At 39.1% G+C, this 19,219-nt stretch overlaps 1 protein-coding gene across 3 annotated transcripts in view; it reads left to right on the top strand.

The window, feature by feature from the left end:
* Positions 1-19,219, top strand: part of LOC136864097 (alpha-ketoglutarate-dependent dioxygenase alkB homolog 7, mitochondrial) — a 113,905-nt gene that overhangs the window by 15,057 nt on the left and 79,629 nt on the right. Inside the window, exon 1 of one of the 3 annotated variants that reach the window (XM_067140670.2) lies at positions 16,088-16,236. The exons of the other annotated variants lie outside the window; for them this stretch is intronic. Coding sequence (XP_066996771.1) covers positions 16,224-16,236 — 13 coding nt within the window. The 5' untranslated portion in view covers positions 16,088-16,223. Of the gene's footprint in view, positions 1-16,087; positions 16,237-19,219 lie in introns of those variants that run through there. 3 annotated transcript variants of the gene reach the window in all.

The raw sequence follows: 19,219 nt of genomic DNA on the forward strand, positions 1-19,219 counted from the left end.
CGGTAGATTCTCATACTATGACGTTATTGGTATCCCATGATATTGATGTGAGTTTGAAAGGAGTGGACCACAGTGAACCAGACACATTAAAAATTGGCATTGAATCACCAACTGTGAGGACACCATGGGATGACATAACTCTCGTTTACATCAATATCTCAGATTACAAGAGGCTCATGAACACACGGTGACGTGTAGATTGGCAACACATCATGTTTTCGGATGAGTCCCGTTTTAACTTGGACTGCAATGGTGGCCATATCATTGGCTTAGAAGAAGACCATCACAACTCAAAACCCATTTATTTTCAGAAGTATTTGAAATTAGTGTATATTTAAAATCTAGATATCTCAAAAGATTTTACATTCAAGATCTGAGGAACTTACTGAGTGAAATTTAGCTATTATCCTCAATGTTTACATATAATAGTTTACCCAAAATCATGATTTTCGCCCTAAATCACCCCTATTTTCAATTTGTGACAGTCCTTCCCAAAAGTGGTCATTATTTTTTGTCAATAAATTATGGAACAAATAGAACACAGTAATACAGCAAGAAAGGCATCAGAAATGAACCAGATGAACTAACAACAAAGGTTTATTGATGTACAAGGCAACGATAAACCTATACTTATTTGTCCTGGACAGTTGTCTGCGTAGAAAATCATATCTATTATTGAATTCTCTTCTGTTGACCTGTCAGGTTCATCTTGCAATTTATTCAAGTAATTCCAACACGCAAGAACCAACTTTGTTAGACCCTCTGTGAGCTTACCCCTCATGCCACATGATGCCAAGTATTATAGCAATAACCAGTTCTTCAGGTTTTTGATTCCAGAATACTGTTACATGGTTAACATTTTAAAATCTACATCTGAAGAAAACTGGTATATCTCGAAATATCACATGTGGAGGTCAATTGATTTGAAATAACTTTGAGAAGAAAATTGGCATATCTCAAAATTATATATTGGAGAGAGAAAATAATCCAATAATACCTTACGAAGAAGACTTCAAACTCAAAATGTGACATTATTCTCTAAAAGAAATGAACAACAAATGCACATCACAGATTGTGTCACTCTTCTCAAAAAAATGGGGGATGTCCACGACGAGAGTGGAGACACAACGAACTTGTGACTGTCTTCTCCTGTGAACAAAGGCAAACTGACACAAATGCTACCTAGCAGGTACGATGCGAGTTTAACATGCAACACTTATCCTCATACAAATTTTCACCTTTTCTAGTTATTTCCCAACAAAAATTAAAAAAAGAAATACGATTTTTTGAGTTATGAGGGGCTTCTTCCAAAACGGCGATATACACATTAGATGACATCATGGTGAGTGGTATTGTCCGGCATGCATTTTCCAGTGTCGTACTGGCCAAATGCCAGGCGTGATGGTGTGGGGCACCATTAGTTATTGTTCACGATCTCTGTTGATACATACTGTACTCAGGGTAATCTCATCAGCATCCATTACTTCAGGGAAATTGTAGAGGCAGAAGTCATAACCTTCCATCAACAGGCACCTGATGTTATATTCCAGCAAGACAACACCCGAGTATGAGTTGCCAGGAATGTCCTTACTTTCTTCGAACCACAGCAGATAGACTTCTTCCATGGCCTGCTCATGTGCCAGTCGAACATGTACGTGTTACGGTTGGTCAACAACTAGCCCATCACAGTCCCCCAGCAGTCAGCATCAGGGAACTGTGGATTCACATCCCAGCAGCCCTACAGGCTATTTCTCAGGAAGATATAATATATCTTCCAAACCGACAATATACATAGTAGACAATATCATGGTGAGCGATACTGTCTGGCATGGATTTTCCAGTGTCGTACTAGCCAAATGCCAGGCGTGATGGTGCGAGGCCTTTTTTGATGCTAAGCCATGACATGCTGCAGCTCGTAGAGGTTTCACAAAATACAAATGTTTTCTTGTATGTTAGTTGGAACTTTAATCAATCATAATGTGTTAGTGGTGTATGAAATATAAATTTCATTCTTTTCTCATGACTCCTTCATGATAATGTACCGTATTTCACGGCATAATCGTCGCACTTTTTATACCAAAATTTTCGAAAAAAATTGTAGGGTGCGACCATTATACGATGAATATTTAATACCAGTATTTGTATTACTCAAAAAATGTATTTATAACTAAATTGTATTTGATACAAATGTAAGATGCACGTAATACTCGCGTTTATACATCAAAATAATTAAAATAGTCTAAAACAAAATTCATAATTTTTCGCAACAATTCGGCGAACGTTTTTCCAACCTGAAAATAAAAATGAACGTATTAAGTTAATTTGTCATTAATTTGAGTATTAAAGTTAAAATATTACACTTGCAAAAAATTATCGCTTTGTTGTGAAATGCGGACTTACCGGTACGCAATTTATTCCAAATCTTCGGTTTCGCTATCTGATGCGCCGTCCTCGCCTCTGCTAATACCAGTATCAGATTCTTCGTCTCCCTACCACACTGCGTCATCTTCGGAACCGTCTAGTGCATTCGAAATCCCAGTCCTTTTGAAGCTCTTGGAGACTAGTTCAGGTGGTATAAGATCCCAACTCTTCTTCACCCACGAGCATAACAAGTCCAAGGGTGGACGCCTGATATTGCCGGCGGGCGTCAATTGCTGATCGCCGCTCATCATCCACTCGTAAAATCGACGTAAGTGGTCTTTAAAGGGTTTATTAACACATACGTCTAGTGGCTGCAAAGCAGATGTTAGGCCACCAGGAATGACTATCTGTCGTGTCTTACTTGTAGTGAGAATTTGCTTCACTTCGTTCACGAGGTGACCTCGAAAACTATCTAAAACAAGCAGAGCTGGTTGTTTTAGTAGTGCACCAGGTCTTCTATTCCGCACAGTTTTAACCCAGTCCAGCATGAGTTCTCCGTCCATCCAACCCTTTGGTTGCACTCGTACATGAATTCCACGGGGAAACTGTATATTCTTAGGTATCGTTTTCCTCTTGAAAATGATGTAAGGCGGCAACTTTCTCCCGTCAGCTGTAATGGCTAGCATTGCCGTGCATCGCAACTTCTCACTACCGCTGGTTTTCATTAATACACTCCGTGATCCTTTTAGCGCAATAGTGCTGTTGCGAGGCATATCAAAAAAGATTGGAGTCCGATCGGCATTACCGATTTGAGAAAGCAAGTACGAAGTTTCCTTGCGCAAACGTATGACAAATCGGTGAAAATTTACAATCTTGTCCGTGTAATCAGCAGGCAACTTTTGGCTTAGTGTTGTTCTCCTTCGCACTGACAGATTGTGTCGTCGCATGAACCCCTTAATCCACCCACGAGTCGCCTTAAACTGAGTTACCGGTATGTTGTGTTTGCGACCCCCTGTCCCTTAATTTGTAACATTTCATATGATACACTGCAGCCATTGTTACGTATTTCACTGACGTACCTAAACACTTCTTCGTCAATTATAGGAAACTTCCCTGTTTTAGGACCTCTAAACGCGCGTCTAGAAGGGTTTGTGCTTTTTAGCTTGTTTTTTTACTTTCCGCCAGTCACGCACCAACTTTTCACTCACAGAAAATTTTCTTTCTGCAGCTCTGTTCCCGTGCTGTTCAGCGAAGGCAATTACGCTTAGCTTGAAGCCCGCAGAATAGTTTCTATATTTACCCATAATCGCTTATAAATGCTTCACACGTTAATGTTTTGCGATATAAATGACTTTCCGTAATTGTTCACTATTAAAACAAATTATTTCTGCAAACACCCAAAACACAAATTAAAAACTTAAATTCTCACGCACACATGTCTACAGTAATCACGTAAATCTGAAACAAATAAATGCATCTGTGATCTGTCCATTCCAGAGCAGCCAATACTGTTAGGCAGCAAGGAAGCATGCAACAATTTATCAGTTTAGCTCGTTGGTTGCGACACACTACTGCGCTTGCGCAAAGCTCGCAAACCGGAGCTAGCGCGGTGTAAATCTACTGTATAGTTGACTGTATTCCGAGACGTCAGTAACAAACATTCATTTTTTTCAATTTCTTTTAAACATACGGTAATTAGGTTAATATTTCTTCCCAGTTATTGATGATTTTACATTACATTACTGACGAGTTTATAAAATAAAACTTTAATAGCATTGGATAATAATTATCTTGACTGCTTGGATAAAAGTTTTCACCCCATGCCCGGACACTCATGACGTAGTAGTAAGATAAGAGTCTAGCGATGACAACTGAGACATCGTAAATAATTCGGCTGAATAATTCCGTGGAAATTGCGTTATCGTCTTGGATTTCACTTCGTGCGCAATAACACAGGAGCCGGCCCCATGGTGTAGGGGTAGCGTGCTTGCCTCTTACACGGAGGCCTCGGGTTCAATTCACGGCCGGGTCAGGGAATTTTACCTGTATCTGAGGGCTGGTTCGAGGTCCATTCAACCTACCTAGCCGGTATTTCCTGGCGACGTTGACTTACAGCCTTACGTATTTCAAATGAGAACTCATAATATGTAGGTGGTGAATAAATAGTACACTGTCTCGCGACCACGTTGTCAAACTGCCGATAGTCTACCGGTAAGCCATGCGTCGTACATATACCGGTATTATTTATTTATACGTTGTGCAACATGTCGCAAACGTGACTGTGTTGCCAAATTGCCCATAAACCATACACGTATTTAAATTGCGCATTCATGTGCAACTTACGTTGCAGTTCCATTTACCTTTTAACCAGATTAGTGAACAAAATTTGGACGTGCGACGATTATGTAATTAAAGGTTTAAAGTCCGATTTTTGTATTGAAAATAAAGGATGCGACGATTACGCGGTGGCGACGATTATGCCGTGAAATACGGTAATTTGCATGAATATGAGTGTATTATTATTTTTAATTTTTTTTTACAATTTGCTTTACGCCGCACGGACACAGATAGGTTATATGGCGACGATGGGATGTGGAAGGCTTAGGAGTAGGAAGGAAGCAGCCGTGGCCTTAATTAAGGTGCAGCCCCGGCATTTGACCCATTATCTCCCGGATGAAAGCTCACAGCTGCGCGGCTCTAACCGAATGGCCAACTCGCCTGGTGAGTGTATTATTATTACTGTTGTCAAATTCGAGCAGTTTTTATCATTACCTTATGTATGGATAACTCAGATTTACCTATTACCGGGCGTTCACAACCTAGTGCCACACATACTTCATTGGGCCTGGTCTCCGCTGTCTGGTGGAAAATGTGGGTGGCCTCACCAAGGGAGTACGTAAGAGGGAACTGGCAGCTATAGCTACCTGACTGAAAGCTATTGTATTGGAAGTTTATTCTTTCCTGCTTTCAGAGGATATGTTGAAAGTGGTCACCATCTTTCCCAGGCATAAGTTGCAGCGGTGTAGAAGGTTCAGCAAAACACGTTGCATTTCGTCTTTGGTTGTACTCTTTCTTGAAAGTCCAAAGACTAAGCAGGTTATTCCTGTGCATTTTCCATTCAAGGTTACCCCAAAGATAAAAGGCACAAACCGCTAAGCTGGGGGAACGAGGGGCCCAAAGCCCACATCACAAACATCTTGCAGTGAATATGCCATAAGTATATGAGCGATTGGCCACAAAATGTTATTCCATAGTGCTCCAAATTCACTTTTTTGAAAAAATATAGGACCCATTATCTCTTTTGCACTAATCGCGCACCACACCCTGACATTTTTGTCATGTAGTGGAACTTTAACTGTGTGAGGATTGTCACTGTCCCAGTACAGACTGTTCTGACCATTCACATAACCACTGAGATGAAAACAAGCTTCATCACTCATGAAAAGAAATATGGGATCTACAGTTTCATTGTGTATGGATTGTAAAATTCAGTTGCAATTCGCTTAGTAGAGCACATATCCAGGTCAATAGTACAATTTAATTTATGAACCGCAGGTATTTTGTATGGCTGAAACTTGATCATTTTAAGGTTTTACATGCCACATTCTTGGGAGGGCCCACGAATCGATATTTTCAAACTCAGTTCCATCCTCGCTCAGATATCCTGAAGCCGTTCCTCGGTGAGAGTAAATTTAGGACACCGCTTCTTCCTGTCAAAACAACTGCATTACAGTACTCCCCTGTTCTCTAGTGTATCGCATCACTGCTATCACATCTCTGACACATTCCAGTAATCCCACTCAACGTCAACTAACAGATGTTATGGTGCAGCTTCACCTTGAGACTGCCCACTTAGTTGGTCGACTGCTAGATGCCAGGTCCAGTCCAGCCTAGTGCTGTCGACCAGGCAGCAGAGGCCAGGCCCAGTGGAGCATACGTGGTGTTAGTTTCTGAACACCCTTTTTATGTGGACCTTGCAAGTTTTCTTGGGTACTTTATTTTTTAGGTATCTTAATCTATTTACAGTTTGGAAACTGAATGCATCTTCAGGAACTTTATTGTATTCCCTGGAATTCCTGGCTTATCTTCCCTAGTCATCATATTACAGAATCTGTTCCTTTATTGTTGATTACGTCCTTGTGATTTAACATTAGACTTCCCACTAAATTTGCTTTTCTGATTGCTACCAGTTACACCATGCTCTTGCTTAGCCATTTAGTGCAGATAATACTCAGCTGATGCAGGTAACCAAAAATTATATATCAGCATGAGCATCATACTTCTTAAATAGACAGTACCCCTGTTGAAAGGGATAATTTGTTGAAAATTGCTTTAGCCAACATCTGTGAATCATGTGTAACTTTTGGTGGCTACCTAACGCTTACAGGTTGGTGGTAGGATGCAAGGTATCGTGACAAGGTATTTACACCTTCGGGTAGTATATCTCCAGTGGAGATATAGTTTAGTTTACCAGTAGATGGTAGAACCAGCCCTATATAATATAACCAAAAATTATTCTTGGGTTCATTTGGCACAGTAGGCAGAGCTTACCAGCTATGAAGTTTACTATGATACGACGACATGCATCACTTGTTTCATCTACTGATGACTTGGTTTGGCAGTTGTTGGTTCCTTTCCAATACTTATACTCTATCCTGTTGGGATCTTTGTCTCATTGGACTGTTGGGATCTTTTTCTCATTTTGACTTTGTCCGATGTGTTATAGAGTAGAGTAGAGTAGGGAAGAGAGGCCAAAACCCAGGGGGCATAGTAGTTTTAATAAGAAATGATGTAGCGGAATGGGTATATTTGTGAGGCCTGGTGGGGGGGGGGGGTAGGAATAAATGGGTATGGGAAAGGATAAAGGGAAGACTACTAGATATTGAAAGACAGAGCTTAATAGGGGAATGTAGAGAGAGAGTCTCTTTATCAGTATTAAATAAATTGGTGGAAGTAATAAACCCGAAAACGGAGTTTGAGGGTAGAAGGGATAAGAGAGGTTTGTATTGGTGGGTATTGGGGGTTCCGAGGAACAGGGGATGGGTAGGCAGTGAGAATAGTGATAGATGTGTGTTATGTGGAGGGATGTGGGAGGATCTGCATATTTTTAATCAATGCCGAGCTTTGGAGGAGATAAAGATTAAACTACTAAGTAAGAAGGAGCTGGATTTGATAGGGGAAAGTTATAAGATGACATCTTGGTTATGTAGAGAGTGGGAGAAAGGAACGAATATAGCAAAATTCTTAAATGTGGCCAGAGCTAGATTTAGAAAGAAATTGAGGGAGTAACAGGGGATGTGCAGATAATGTGGTTCTTGCCGAGGGAGGAAGGGGGAGGGCATTCTGCTCAGAGGAATGGATATCCGCCCTGAGCAGATGCGGGAAGGGGATGATATCAGAAAAGGGGGCTGTAGTGTTAGGGGAAAGGGGGTGAGCACCTTGCCCTGTGGAAAAGGTGATTCGCCTGGGGCAGGGTGTTGGGAAGTAGTAGGATGGGAGGAGGTGATAGATTAATGACTTGAGGAATATGAGAGCAGAGGTGTTTTAAGAGAAGAGTTGGTAATAAGGGAAAGACTGAGAAAATTAGGTAAGAGTCGAGAATAGGGGAGGTTGAGTTGGCTTGAGGGTGGTGTAAATTTAAGAAGCTGTTATATAGTTTAAGTTTACCGTGGATGGTTGTAATGAAGCTTAGGTAAAAAAAAAAAAAAAAAAATAGTGAGATGGCTGAGCGAACTAATGAACTTGGAATGGAGTACTATTTGTTTGTGTGTATATGAGGCGTAAAAAAAAACTAGTATTTGTGTGAGGAGGGGGGATAAAGATGGTGTGTGTAATAGTAATTTAGATAGATTAAGGGGGACTGTAGTTAAGGAGAAAATGTTGGCAGTATAAAAATTAAGTCTAACAGTTTGAAGCAAGTGTGGTGTTGTAGATTGTGAAGACTGAGTGAACTGATGGACTTGGAATGGAAACTGTCTGTTTGTGTGTAAGTGAGAAAAAAAATTGTTGTTTAAGTCTTAAGTTCAAGAAGGTGAGATGTAGTGGGCGGGAATAGTGCGAGAGAGGAGTAGGTGGCGTATCAAGGGAAGAGGGAGGGGTTGGGGCTTGACCCAACCCAAAGAAGCTAGGCTTTAGCATGTCTGCACGGCAAGAAAAGAAAAAGAAGAGGGAAGGTAGTGAGCTGACAATGAACAGAGAAGGTGTGACGTATATAGCGGAAGTGTGTGACAATTGAAATAATAACATTAAGTTATTTATTAGACCACCTAATCAATACAAAATCGTCTTGGATGATTTACATAAATTTGTTAGCTAATAGTGGGACATGTTTCGCCTTCCCTGAAGGCATCATCAGCAATAGTCTTAACCTTAAATTAAAAATAAGCGTCTAAATAACATGTAGTAATGAAATGAATTTTAAAAATCTTGAAGAGATTTGAAGTAAAATAACATTAAAAATAACAATGATGGTTTGAAAATACAATGTGATGAGATACAATAGTGGAAGTATTAACAAAATTAACATTAGAAGGCTGCTAAAATAAGTACAATGGATAAAACAACAGATTGTTATACAACAAGTAGTAAGATTGCATAAAAGTAAAGTTGATAGTCATGGCGGTTATAATTAGAGGATGGCGAAAAATCTTATATAATCAAAGTAAAGAGGAGAGAATAAAAGTCAAAGTTAGTCGAGAGATCCAAAGTTCATCATGATCTTGAAGATAAAAGACGAAAGTCAGATGCATATGGTGAAGTTGTAGAACACGTGGAGGATATGAAGTAGGTGAATAGAAGTTGAAGAACAGTTTCAAATAGGATCACTATGGACCATCTCAAAATTTGAAGTGATGTTCAAATGTTGTAAATTGTGAGTTTGTAGATATTCTAGTTGAAAAAGCATATAAAAGATGGAATCTGTAAATGGAAGCAAGAAACGTAGAGTTAATTGTGTGAAAAGATATTTGAAAAATATTGAAGTAGAATCGTATGCACTTACCATTTGACGGTGACAAAGATATTACAATTTATATAATGGAATATTATTATTATTATTATTATTATTATTATTATTATTATTATTATTATTATTATTATTATTAATTTTCCACAAATTGTAGATACAATTCAGAGATGGTGAATGGAGCGAGGGCATATACGAAAGTGCCTCCATTCCCACTTAAAATTACAATGTTAAAAAAATACTATTATAATCTGCAGACCGTGTTTATATATAGTTATTGTATTTACGTAGACATATTATTTACATAATATTCACAAGGCCTGTTCATCATTCAAGTAATTCGACTCTGTGTGTGTGTGTGTGTGTGTGTGTGTGTGTGTGTGTGTGTGTGTGTGTGTGTGTGTGTGTGTGTGTGTGTGTGTGTGTCTCTCTCTCTCTCTCTCTCATGCATACTGAACATTCACATAGTAGAAAATTATGTTATGTACAGAAGGTTTTGTTATATATACATTCTTTTTAGCTGTTTACAAAACTCTTTAGCTGGTAGTTCTTTTGTCTGTGGTGAGAGTTCATTCCATAGCCGAGTAGAATGAATAGAGAAGCCACTTTGATATGATGCTGTTCTTCAAGTGGAGGTAAAAGGGACACACCTCAACCTCTTTGAACGGAACAGTAGTTCAGCTGCAAGCGCTGAAAGGGTTGATTTGAATGTTACCTGCAAGGGATTTTCTCAGAAAAACAATTTCTATTTGTTTACAGAGAGCTGTTTTGGGGGGCAGTGACCTAGTTGTATTTAAATGACCTTGTTGCGTAATTATTTGTTCTGCTCGGCGTTGAACTCCCTCTAGTTTCGTCATGTTCTCTACCGTAGAGGGGTGCCAGGAATTACTTACCAAAGCTTTACAAAGGTCAGTTGAAAATGTGTTAATCTCAAATTTGCGTTTTATCTGAGTAAGAAGTAGTTGCTTCTGTGCTGTGTTGTTCTCAGTGATGGGAAGGGTACAAGAAAAGAGAAATTGGACTAATTTACAGTTAGCTGAGAAATACATTACTCAATTAACATTACAAATTACTTTTTCAAGAAGTAATCCATAAAATTACAATTACTTTACAGAATGCTAGTCTTAACACTAGGATTACCAAACATTCTTCCTACCTACTTTTACCGAAGCGGTCATTTTGACCGATAGTGGCACGTATTAGTTTCTTGAGGATATTTGTGCCAGAAAAAAGGTTTGAATTGAGTATAAAAACATCATAGACCATAATTTAATTATCATGCATGACTTGTAAACACTATTATGAATAAATAAAGAAATAAGTACACTAGTAAGACAAAATGTTCCTCTTACACACTTTAGTTTATATTATATACTGTAGCCTACATATCTGCATGAATGTCACTTTCTGCTTTTCAACTTATTTGTCGCACTGTGCACACACACTTTGCTCGGTCCCCTTTGAAGTGAACTTAACCACAGACCAGTTTTATACAGATTGCACACCTTTCAATTGTTTGCTCCCTTTGCACACTTCTTCTTTAATTCATGAAAAACTCAGCAAGACGAATTACTACGTGTTCACTTGGGGTCTGATCGGTGGGTCGCGTTTCATCTTTTCCAAGATAGGGAAAACCGTTTACAACATACTTGGCTTCTACATCGACAGCCAAACAAAATTTCATACCAAACATTTCTGGTTTATTGGCCATATAGTACATAAATGGGCATCTAGCTTTCGATGGAAAGAGCTGTTCATCCACGGTAATGTTCTCACTTGATCTGAAGCAAATAGTAAAATTAGATATAAATTTGTCCCGCACAATGGATATACGCGACAATTTATCAATTTTCAGGTGATCCCTGCTGGTAGATTTTTCATCGAATCGAAGAAACCTCATGATATCCAGGAAATGGTTTTGTGCCACAGTTTGCGATCTTGATTCCTTTATTTTTGTGTAATCCTTCAAATATTTCAGCATTTAACAGCAGTTTTCATTTCTGTTTGTGCATAGTCATAATAATAGTAACTATATATGCATTTACATATTTAGTGTAACTACACATTTCTATAGTTTCCGTTAGCCAGTTGTTCCTATTTTATAATTAGGATACCGTATTTCACGGCATAATCGTCGCCTTACATGTTATAAACCTCATTTTAGGTCCGTATTGAAAATTTAACAGTTCAACAATGATAAAGGTGTTTTAATTTATTCCACCTATTCAATACTTATATTATCACGTATAGTTGTTACATAATTAAATTCTAGATAGATACAATTCAGAGATGGTGAATGGAGCGAGGGCATATACGAAAGTGCCTCCATTCCCACTTAAAATTACAATGTTAAAAAAATACTATTATAATCTGCAGACCGTGTTTATATATAGTTATTATAATCTGCAGACCGTGTTTATATATAGTTATTGTATTGTAAATTCTACTAAGAATTTAATTATGTAACAACTATACGTGATAATATAAGTATTGAATAGGTGGAATAAATTAAAACACCTTTATCATTGTTGAATAATCGTCGCCACCGCGTAATCGTCGCATCCTTTATTTTCAATACAAAAATCGGACTTTAAACCTTTAATTACATAATCGTCGCACGTCCAAATTTTGTTCACTAATCTGGTTGAAAGGTAAATGGAACTGCAACGTAAGTTGCACATGAATGCGCAATTTAAATACGTGTATGGTTTATGGGCAATTTGGCAACACAGTCACGTTTGCGACATGTTGCACAACGTATAAATAAATAATACCGGTATATGTACGACGCATGGCTTACCGGTAGACTATCGGCAGTTTGACAACATGGTCGCGAGACAGTGTACTATTTATTCACCGCCTACATATTATGCTTACCGGTAGGCTATCGGCAGTTTGACAACGTGGTCGCGAGACAGTGTACTATTTATTCACCACCTACATATTATGAGTTCCCATTTGAAATACGTAAGGCTGTAAGTTATCGCTTATCGGCAACGTCGCCAGGAAATACCAGCTAGGTAGGTTGAATGGACCTCGAACCAGCCCTCAGATACAGGTAAAATTCCCTGACCCGGCCGTGAATTGAACCCGAGGCCTCCGTGTAAGAGGCCAGCACGCTACCCCTACACCATGGGGCCGGCTCCTGTGTTATTGCGCACGAAGTGAAATCCAAGACGATAACGCAGATTTCCACGGAATTATTCAGCCGAATTATTTACGATGTCTCAGTTGTCATCGCTAGACTCTTATCTTACTACTACGTCATAAGTGTCCGGGCATGGGATGAAAACTTTTATCCAAGCAGTCAAGATAATTATTATCCAATGCTATTAAAGTTTTATTTTATAAACTCGACAGTAATGTAATGTAAAATCATCAATAACTGGGAAGAAATATTAACCTAATTACCGTATGTTTAAAAGAAATTGAAAAAAATGAATGTTTGTTACTGACGTCTCGGAATACAGTCAACTATACAGTAGATTTACACCGCGCTAGCTCCGGTTTGCGAGCTTTGCGCAAGCGCAGTAGTGTGTCGCAACCAACGAGCTAAACTGATAAATTGTTGCATGCTTCCTTGCTGCCTAACAGTATTGGCTGCTCTGGAATGGACAGATCACAGATGCATTTATTTGTTTCAGATTTACGTGATTACTGTAGACATGTGTGCGTGAGAATTTAAGTTTTCAATTTGTGTTTTGGGTGTTTGCAGAAATAATTTGTTTTAATAGTGAACAATTACGAAAAGTCATTTATATCGCAAAACATTAACGTGTGAAGCATTTATAAGCGATTATGGGTAAATATAGAAACTATTCTGCAGGCTTCAAGCTAAGCGTAATTGCCTTCGCTGAACAGCACGGGAACAGAGCTGCAGAAAGAAAATTTTCTGTGAGTGAAAAGTTGGTGCGTGACTGGCAGAAAGTAAAAAAACAAGCTAAAAAGCACAAACCCTTCTAGACGCGCGTTTAGAGGTCCTAAAACAGGGATGTTTTCTATAATTGACGAAGAAGTGTTTAGGTACGTCAGTGAAATACGTAACAATGGCTGCAGTGTATCATATGAAATGTTACACATTAAGGGACAGGAGGTAGCGCGCAAACACAACATACCGGTAACTCAGTTTAAGGCGACTCGTGGGTGGATTAAGGGGTTCATGCGACGACACAATCTGTCAGTGCGAAGGAGAACAACACTAAGCCAAAAGTTGCCTGCTGATTACACGGACAAGATTGTAAATTTTCACCGATTTGTCATACGTTTGCGCAAGGAAACTTCGTACTTGCTTTCTCAAATCGGTAATGCCGATCAGACTCTAATCTTTTTTGATATGCCTCGCAACAGCACTATTGCGCTAAAAGGATCACGGAGTGTATTAATGAAAACCAGCGGTAGTGAGAAGTTGCGATGCACGGCAATGCTAGCCATTACAGCTGACGGGAGAAAGTTGCCGCCTTACATCATTTTCAAGAGGAAAACGATGCCTAAGAATATACAGTTTCCCCGTGGAATTCATGTACGAGTGCAACCAAAGGGTTGGATGGACGTAGAACTCATGCTGGACTGGGTTAAAACTGTGTGGAATAGAAGACCTGGTGCACTACTAAAACAACCAGCTCTGCTTGTTTTAGATAGTTTCCGAGGTCACCTCGTGAACGAAGTGAAGCAAATTCTCACTACAAATAAGACACGACAGATAGTCATTCCTGGTGGCCTAACATCTGCTTTGCAGCCACTAGACGTATGTGTTAATAAACCCTTTAAAGACCACTTACGTCGATTTTACAACGAGTGGATGATGAGCGGCGATCAGCAATTGACGCCCGCCGAAAATATCAGGCGTCCACCCTTGGACTTGTTATGCTCGTGGGTGAAGAAGAGTTGGGATCTTATACCACCTGAACTAGTCTCCAAGAGCTTCAAAAGGACTGGGATTTCGAATGCACTAGACGGTTCCGAAGATGACACAGTGTGGCAGGGAGACGAAGAATCTGATACTGGTATTAACAGAGGTGAGGATGGCGCATCAGATAGCGAAACCTGCGATAGCGACACCGAAGATTTGGAATAAATTGCGTACCGGTAAGTCCGCATTTCACAACAAAGCGATAATTTTTTGCAAGAGTAATTAATATTTTAACTTTAATACTCAAATTAATAACAAATTAACTTAATACGTTCATTTTTATTTTCAGGTTGGAAAAACGTTCGCCGAATTGTTGCGAAAAATTATGAATTTTGTTTTAGACTATTTTAATTATTTTGATGTATAAACGCGAGTATTACATGCATCTTAAATTTGTATCAAATACAATTTAGTTATAAATACATTTTTTGAGTAATACAAATACTGGTATTAAATATTCATCTATAATGGTCGCACCCTACAATTTTTTTCGAAAATTTTGGTATAAAAAGTGCGACGATTATGCCGTGAAATACGGTATGCCTCAGTAGAGTTGTAGTGTAGTTGTTTTATCAGTTAATATCTTGCTTGCTTTGTTGTCATGAAATCCTTGTGTAATGTACCAAATTTCTTTCTGCCTGTACAGTATATTTAATCATAGAATATGCTATTTTATTTCTGTTGATATTTTTATATTATTTCATATTTCTGTGAAGAAAATAAAAGAATGGCTGAGGGAATCAGGTGTAGGGACTGTGAGTGTGAGTGACCATAAAGGAGTATGAAGGAAGAGGAGATAATTAGGATTTAAGCAGATGACAGGCATTAAGGTTAATCAAGGTACAGGGCATGGTAGGTAGGCAAGAGGGAGGGGAGGAAAGGGGTGAAGAGTTGGAAGACAGGTAAACTAATGTTTGAAGGTGAAGAAAAATGAGTCTAAGGGTTCTCATCAGGGAGTGAGTTCAGAAGAAGTATTGGTGAGGAATCAGAATGAATCACTGCAGGTAGAACAACAGAGGGAAGATGGGGAGCAGGGAAATATTACAGATGACAGGTGAGGCAAGGAGAAAGGGAAAGGTAGAGTAGAGGATAGGAAGAGGGAGGTTGAACAGGGTTGTGAGAGAGAAGAGAGGAGGAAGTAGGTTTTGCAGCCATCAGGAAAGTTAAGGAAGACCAAGAGGTGAGGGGATTTAATGACATGAGTGGGATTGAGGCTCTGGTCATCAGTGACTATTGTTAGTCATGTAGGGGAAGTGTGCGGAAGGAAAGGAAGTAGGGTAGAGTGTTATCCAGGAATTAGGCTAAGGCAGATAGTGAGGAAAGTAGAAGGATAAAGCGAAGGTGATAAATTTCCATGTTGGTAACACCAATACAAGTCAAACGGGAATAGGTACATAGCTGGGGATGTGTCAGATCTGGTTATGACAGTGATGGAGAAGTTTGAGGAAGCAGAGATACAGTGTAGGAGGAATATTGACTGGAGGGTGATCAGGGATTATATGAGACTATCAAGTGGGTATGTAGGAAATAGGGAGTGAGATTTATAGATCGTAGGAGATAGGGATCTGCACTCAGATGGCCTTCACTTGAACTGCAATGGTACAATTACGTTAGTGGGTTTGTTTAGAAGGAAGGAATGTTTGGGGAAATGGGCTGGACTAGGAAGCAGTTATGAGAGTGCAGGGAGCTGGAAATTAAGTAAGGATAACAAGTTGTTAGTGTAAAACTGTAGAATGACTATAAAGAAAGGAATAGAATTAAGTAATTAACAGATATTTCTGTGGTTTCCCTTTTTCACTTCCAGGCAAATGCTGGGACATTTCATAGGCCACAGCCGATTCCTTCCACCTCTGTACCCAGTTTTATTCACCATTATTCACTACATCTTCAATAGCACTTCAGCGGAGAACAGTGTCTGGAAGGGCATCTGGCCATATAAATGTGCCATAAAAGTTTCAACTCATCTCATCTCTGACCCCATATTAGGAAATGGGACTAACAGGTAGGAATACATATATAATTACCAGATATTGTAACAGGAGTTGAATCTTGACTAAGTCCAACTCCTTGACTGAATGATCATTGTTGAGGCTTGCGGTTCAAAGGGTCCCGGGTTCGATTCCCAGCCAAGTCAGGGATATTAATTACGTTCTGATTAATTCCTCTGGCTCAGGAACTGGCTGTTTGTGTTTGTTCCAACACTCTCCTTTTCATATTCAGACAACACACCACACTACCAACTACCACAGGAACACACAATTGTGATTACATCACTCCATAGAGGGTTGGTGTCAGGAAAGGCATCTGGCCGTAAAACAAGGCCATATCCACATGTTTGATACAGTTCGCACTTGTGACCCCACAGGTTTGGTAAAACCCATAGAAGTAGTAGTAGAATCATGGCTGAGAAATGATATTATGGATGTGGAAATTTTTTCACGGAACTGGAGTGTTTATCATAGGCAGGATACAATATTCATCCTGGTGAATGAAGAATTTGTAAGCTATGAAAAAGTTAATGATGAAAAGATTGAAAATCTAGGTGTAAGGCTCATCTCTAAAGATGATAGGCAACTTGATATTTCTTGATGTTCTTCAGGTGTACAGAACTGGAAGGGGTGACGCTGATGCAAAATTATGTTGTAAAATAATGAGCTATGTGGGGAAAGATGCAGAAAGGAACATTATTGTAGTGGGTGATCTCAGTCTACCAAATGTCAGCTGGGAAGGTAATGCGAATGACAGAAATGACCAAAAAAAATGGTAAATAAGTTAATCTGAGGACATCTGAATCAGAAAGTAATGAAACCAACTAGTGAGAAAAATATTCTAGACTTGATGGTGAGCTCTATAAAGAAACTGAAGTGATAAACTGTATAAGTGAGCACAAAACTGTTTTTCTTGTAGTTTAAAATAAATGAGATAGAAGGGAAGGTTGTAAAAGTAGGACTTTTAGGCAGTACCATATGGTTGATAAGGTAGGGATAAGTAAGTTTTAAAAAAAAGTAATTTTGATGAAAATGTTAAATAAAAATATAAACATCCTATGGGATGGATTTAGGGCACTTGACGAGTGCGAAATCTGGTGTGTACCTTTTAAAGGTGGTATGGAATGGTAAAGGCCTGCTATATTATAACAGAGAAAGGAAGAGATAAAGGAGTGCCAGGTTAGAAAGAAGTGGAGTAAGGAATGCTAGTGGAAGTAAGAAGAGATTGAGGGAACTTGCTAGGAAATCAAATTTAGTAAAATAAGTCAGCTAAGGATGACATAATGGCAAATATAATTGGCAGTCTTATGAATTTTAGGGAAAAATTGGAAGGGTATGTATAGGTACTTTAAGGAAGAAACAGTTTCCAGGAAGTATATTCCAGGGATCATTAACGAACAAGGGGGGTGTACTGAATATATGAGGACTTTCAGAAGGCAGAAGCATTCAGTCAGCAGTATGTAAACCGGGCGAGTTGGCCATAGAGTTAGGGGCGCGCAACTGTGAGCTTGCATCCGGGAGATAGTGGGTTCGAGCCCCGCTGTCGGCAGCCCTGGAGATGGTTTTCCGTGGTTTCCCATTTTCACACCAGGCTGTACCTTAATTAAGGCCATGGCCGCTTCATTCCCACTCCTAGGCCTTATCTATCCCATCATCGCCATAAGACTTATCTGCGTCGGTGCAACGTTAAACAAATGGATATAAGAATAATGTCCAGGTAGAGGAGGTTACTAATACTGGCAAAATATTTAAATTTGTCTAGGATATAAAAGACATTTCCAAACAGGTACAGAAATTGGAAGCTAGAAAAGCATCTGGGATTGATAAGATTTCTGGAGATATACTAAAGGCAATGGGATGTGATATAGTGCAGTATCTGAAATAGTTATTCAATTAGAGTTTGCTTGAAGGAGCTATACCAAATGAAAGAGAGTTGCTATACTAGCTTCTGTGTACAAAGGAAAGGTTACTAAACATAAACCAGATAGTTGCAGGCCAGACAATTTGACCTGTGTTGCTTGCTTGTAAGCTCTCGAAAAGCATTCTTTCTATTTATATTAGAGACCTTTGCAAAATTACTAACTGATTTGATAGAAGGGATTTTGTGTTTACGAAATGTTATCCAGCGAGGCTCAACTTGTAGGATTCCAGCAAGATATAGCAGATATTTTAGATTCAGGATGTCAAGTGGACTGTATCGCTGTTGACCCATCTAATGCTTTTGGTAGGATAGATCCTGGGAGACTACTGATAAAAATGAGGGGTTTTGTACTAGACAAAAGTGTGGATGAATGGGTGTTTATATTTCTAGAATTGATAACTCGGAGAATTAGAGTGTTGTGAACCATTATCTGATCCTGTAATGTTTAAGAGGTGGGGGTGGAGCGGGGTGCCTCACAAGGCAGTATTATTGGAACTTTATGTTTTCTCATGTGTTCAAATCATATGAGTAAAAAACTGGAATCACTGATAAAGCTTTTTGCACTTGTTGTTGTACTATATAGAGTTGTGAGCAACTATGAAAGGACCTTGGCAATGTGAGGTGGTCAGCAGACAATGGTATGATGGTAAACAGGATGTAAAGTCGAGTTGTAAGCTTCAACAAGAGAAAAAGTCCTTTCAGTTTCAATTGCTGTGTTGATGGGGTAAATGTACCTCACGGGGATCACTGTAATTACCTTGGTGTTGTTATTAGGCAGATCACGATTGGGGTAACCGTATTAACGAGATTGTAAATAAAGGTTACAGATCTCTGTTACGAAGGTATGTAGGGGTTATGGTAAGGATGTAAAGAGAAAATGTATAAGTCTCTGATAAGACCCCATTTAATATTTGGTTCCTGTGTATGGAGTGCACACCAGGATTACTTTGTACAAGAACTTGGAAATATCCAAAGGAAAGCTGCACGATTTGTTCTGGGTGACTTCCAACAAAGGAGTAGTGTTACAAACCTTGGGTTGGGAAGATTTGGGAGTAAGGAGACAAGCTACTCAACTA

This window comes from Anabrus simplex, chromosome 2 (assembly GCF_040414725.1).
Source record: "Anabrus simplex isolate iqAnaSimp1 chromosome 2, ASM4041472v1, whole genome shotgun sequence".
NCBI classification, from domain to species: Eukaryota; Metazoa; Arthropoda; class Insecta; order Orthoptera; family Tettigoniidae; genus Anabrus; species Anabrus simplex.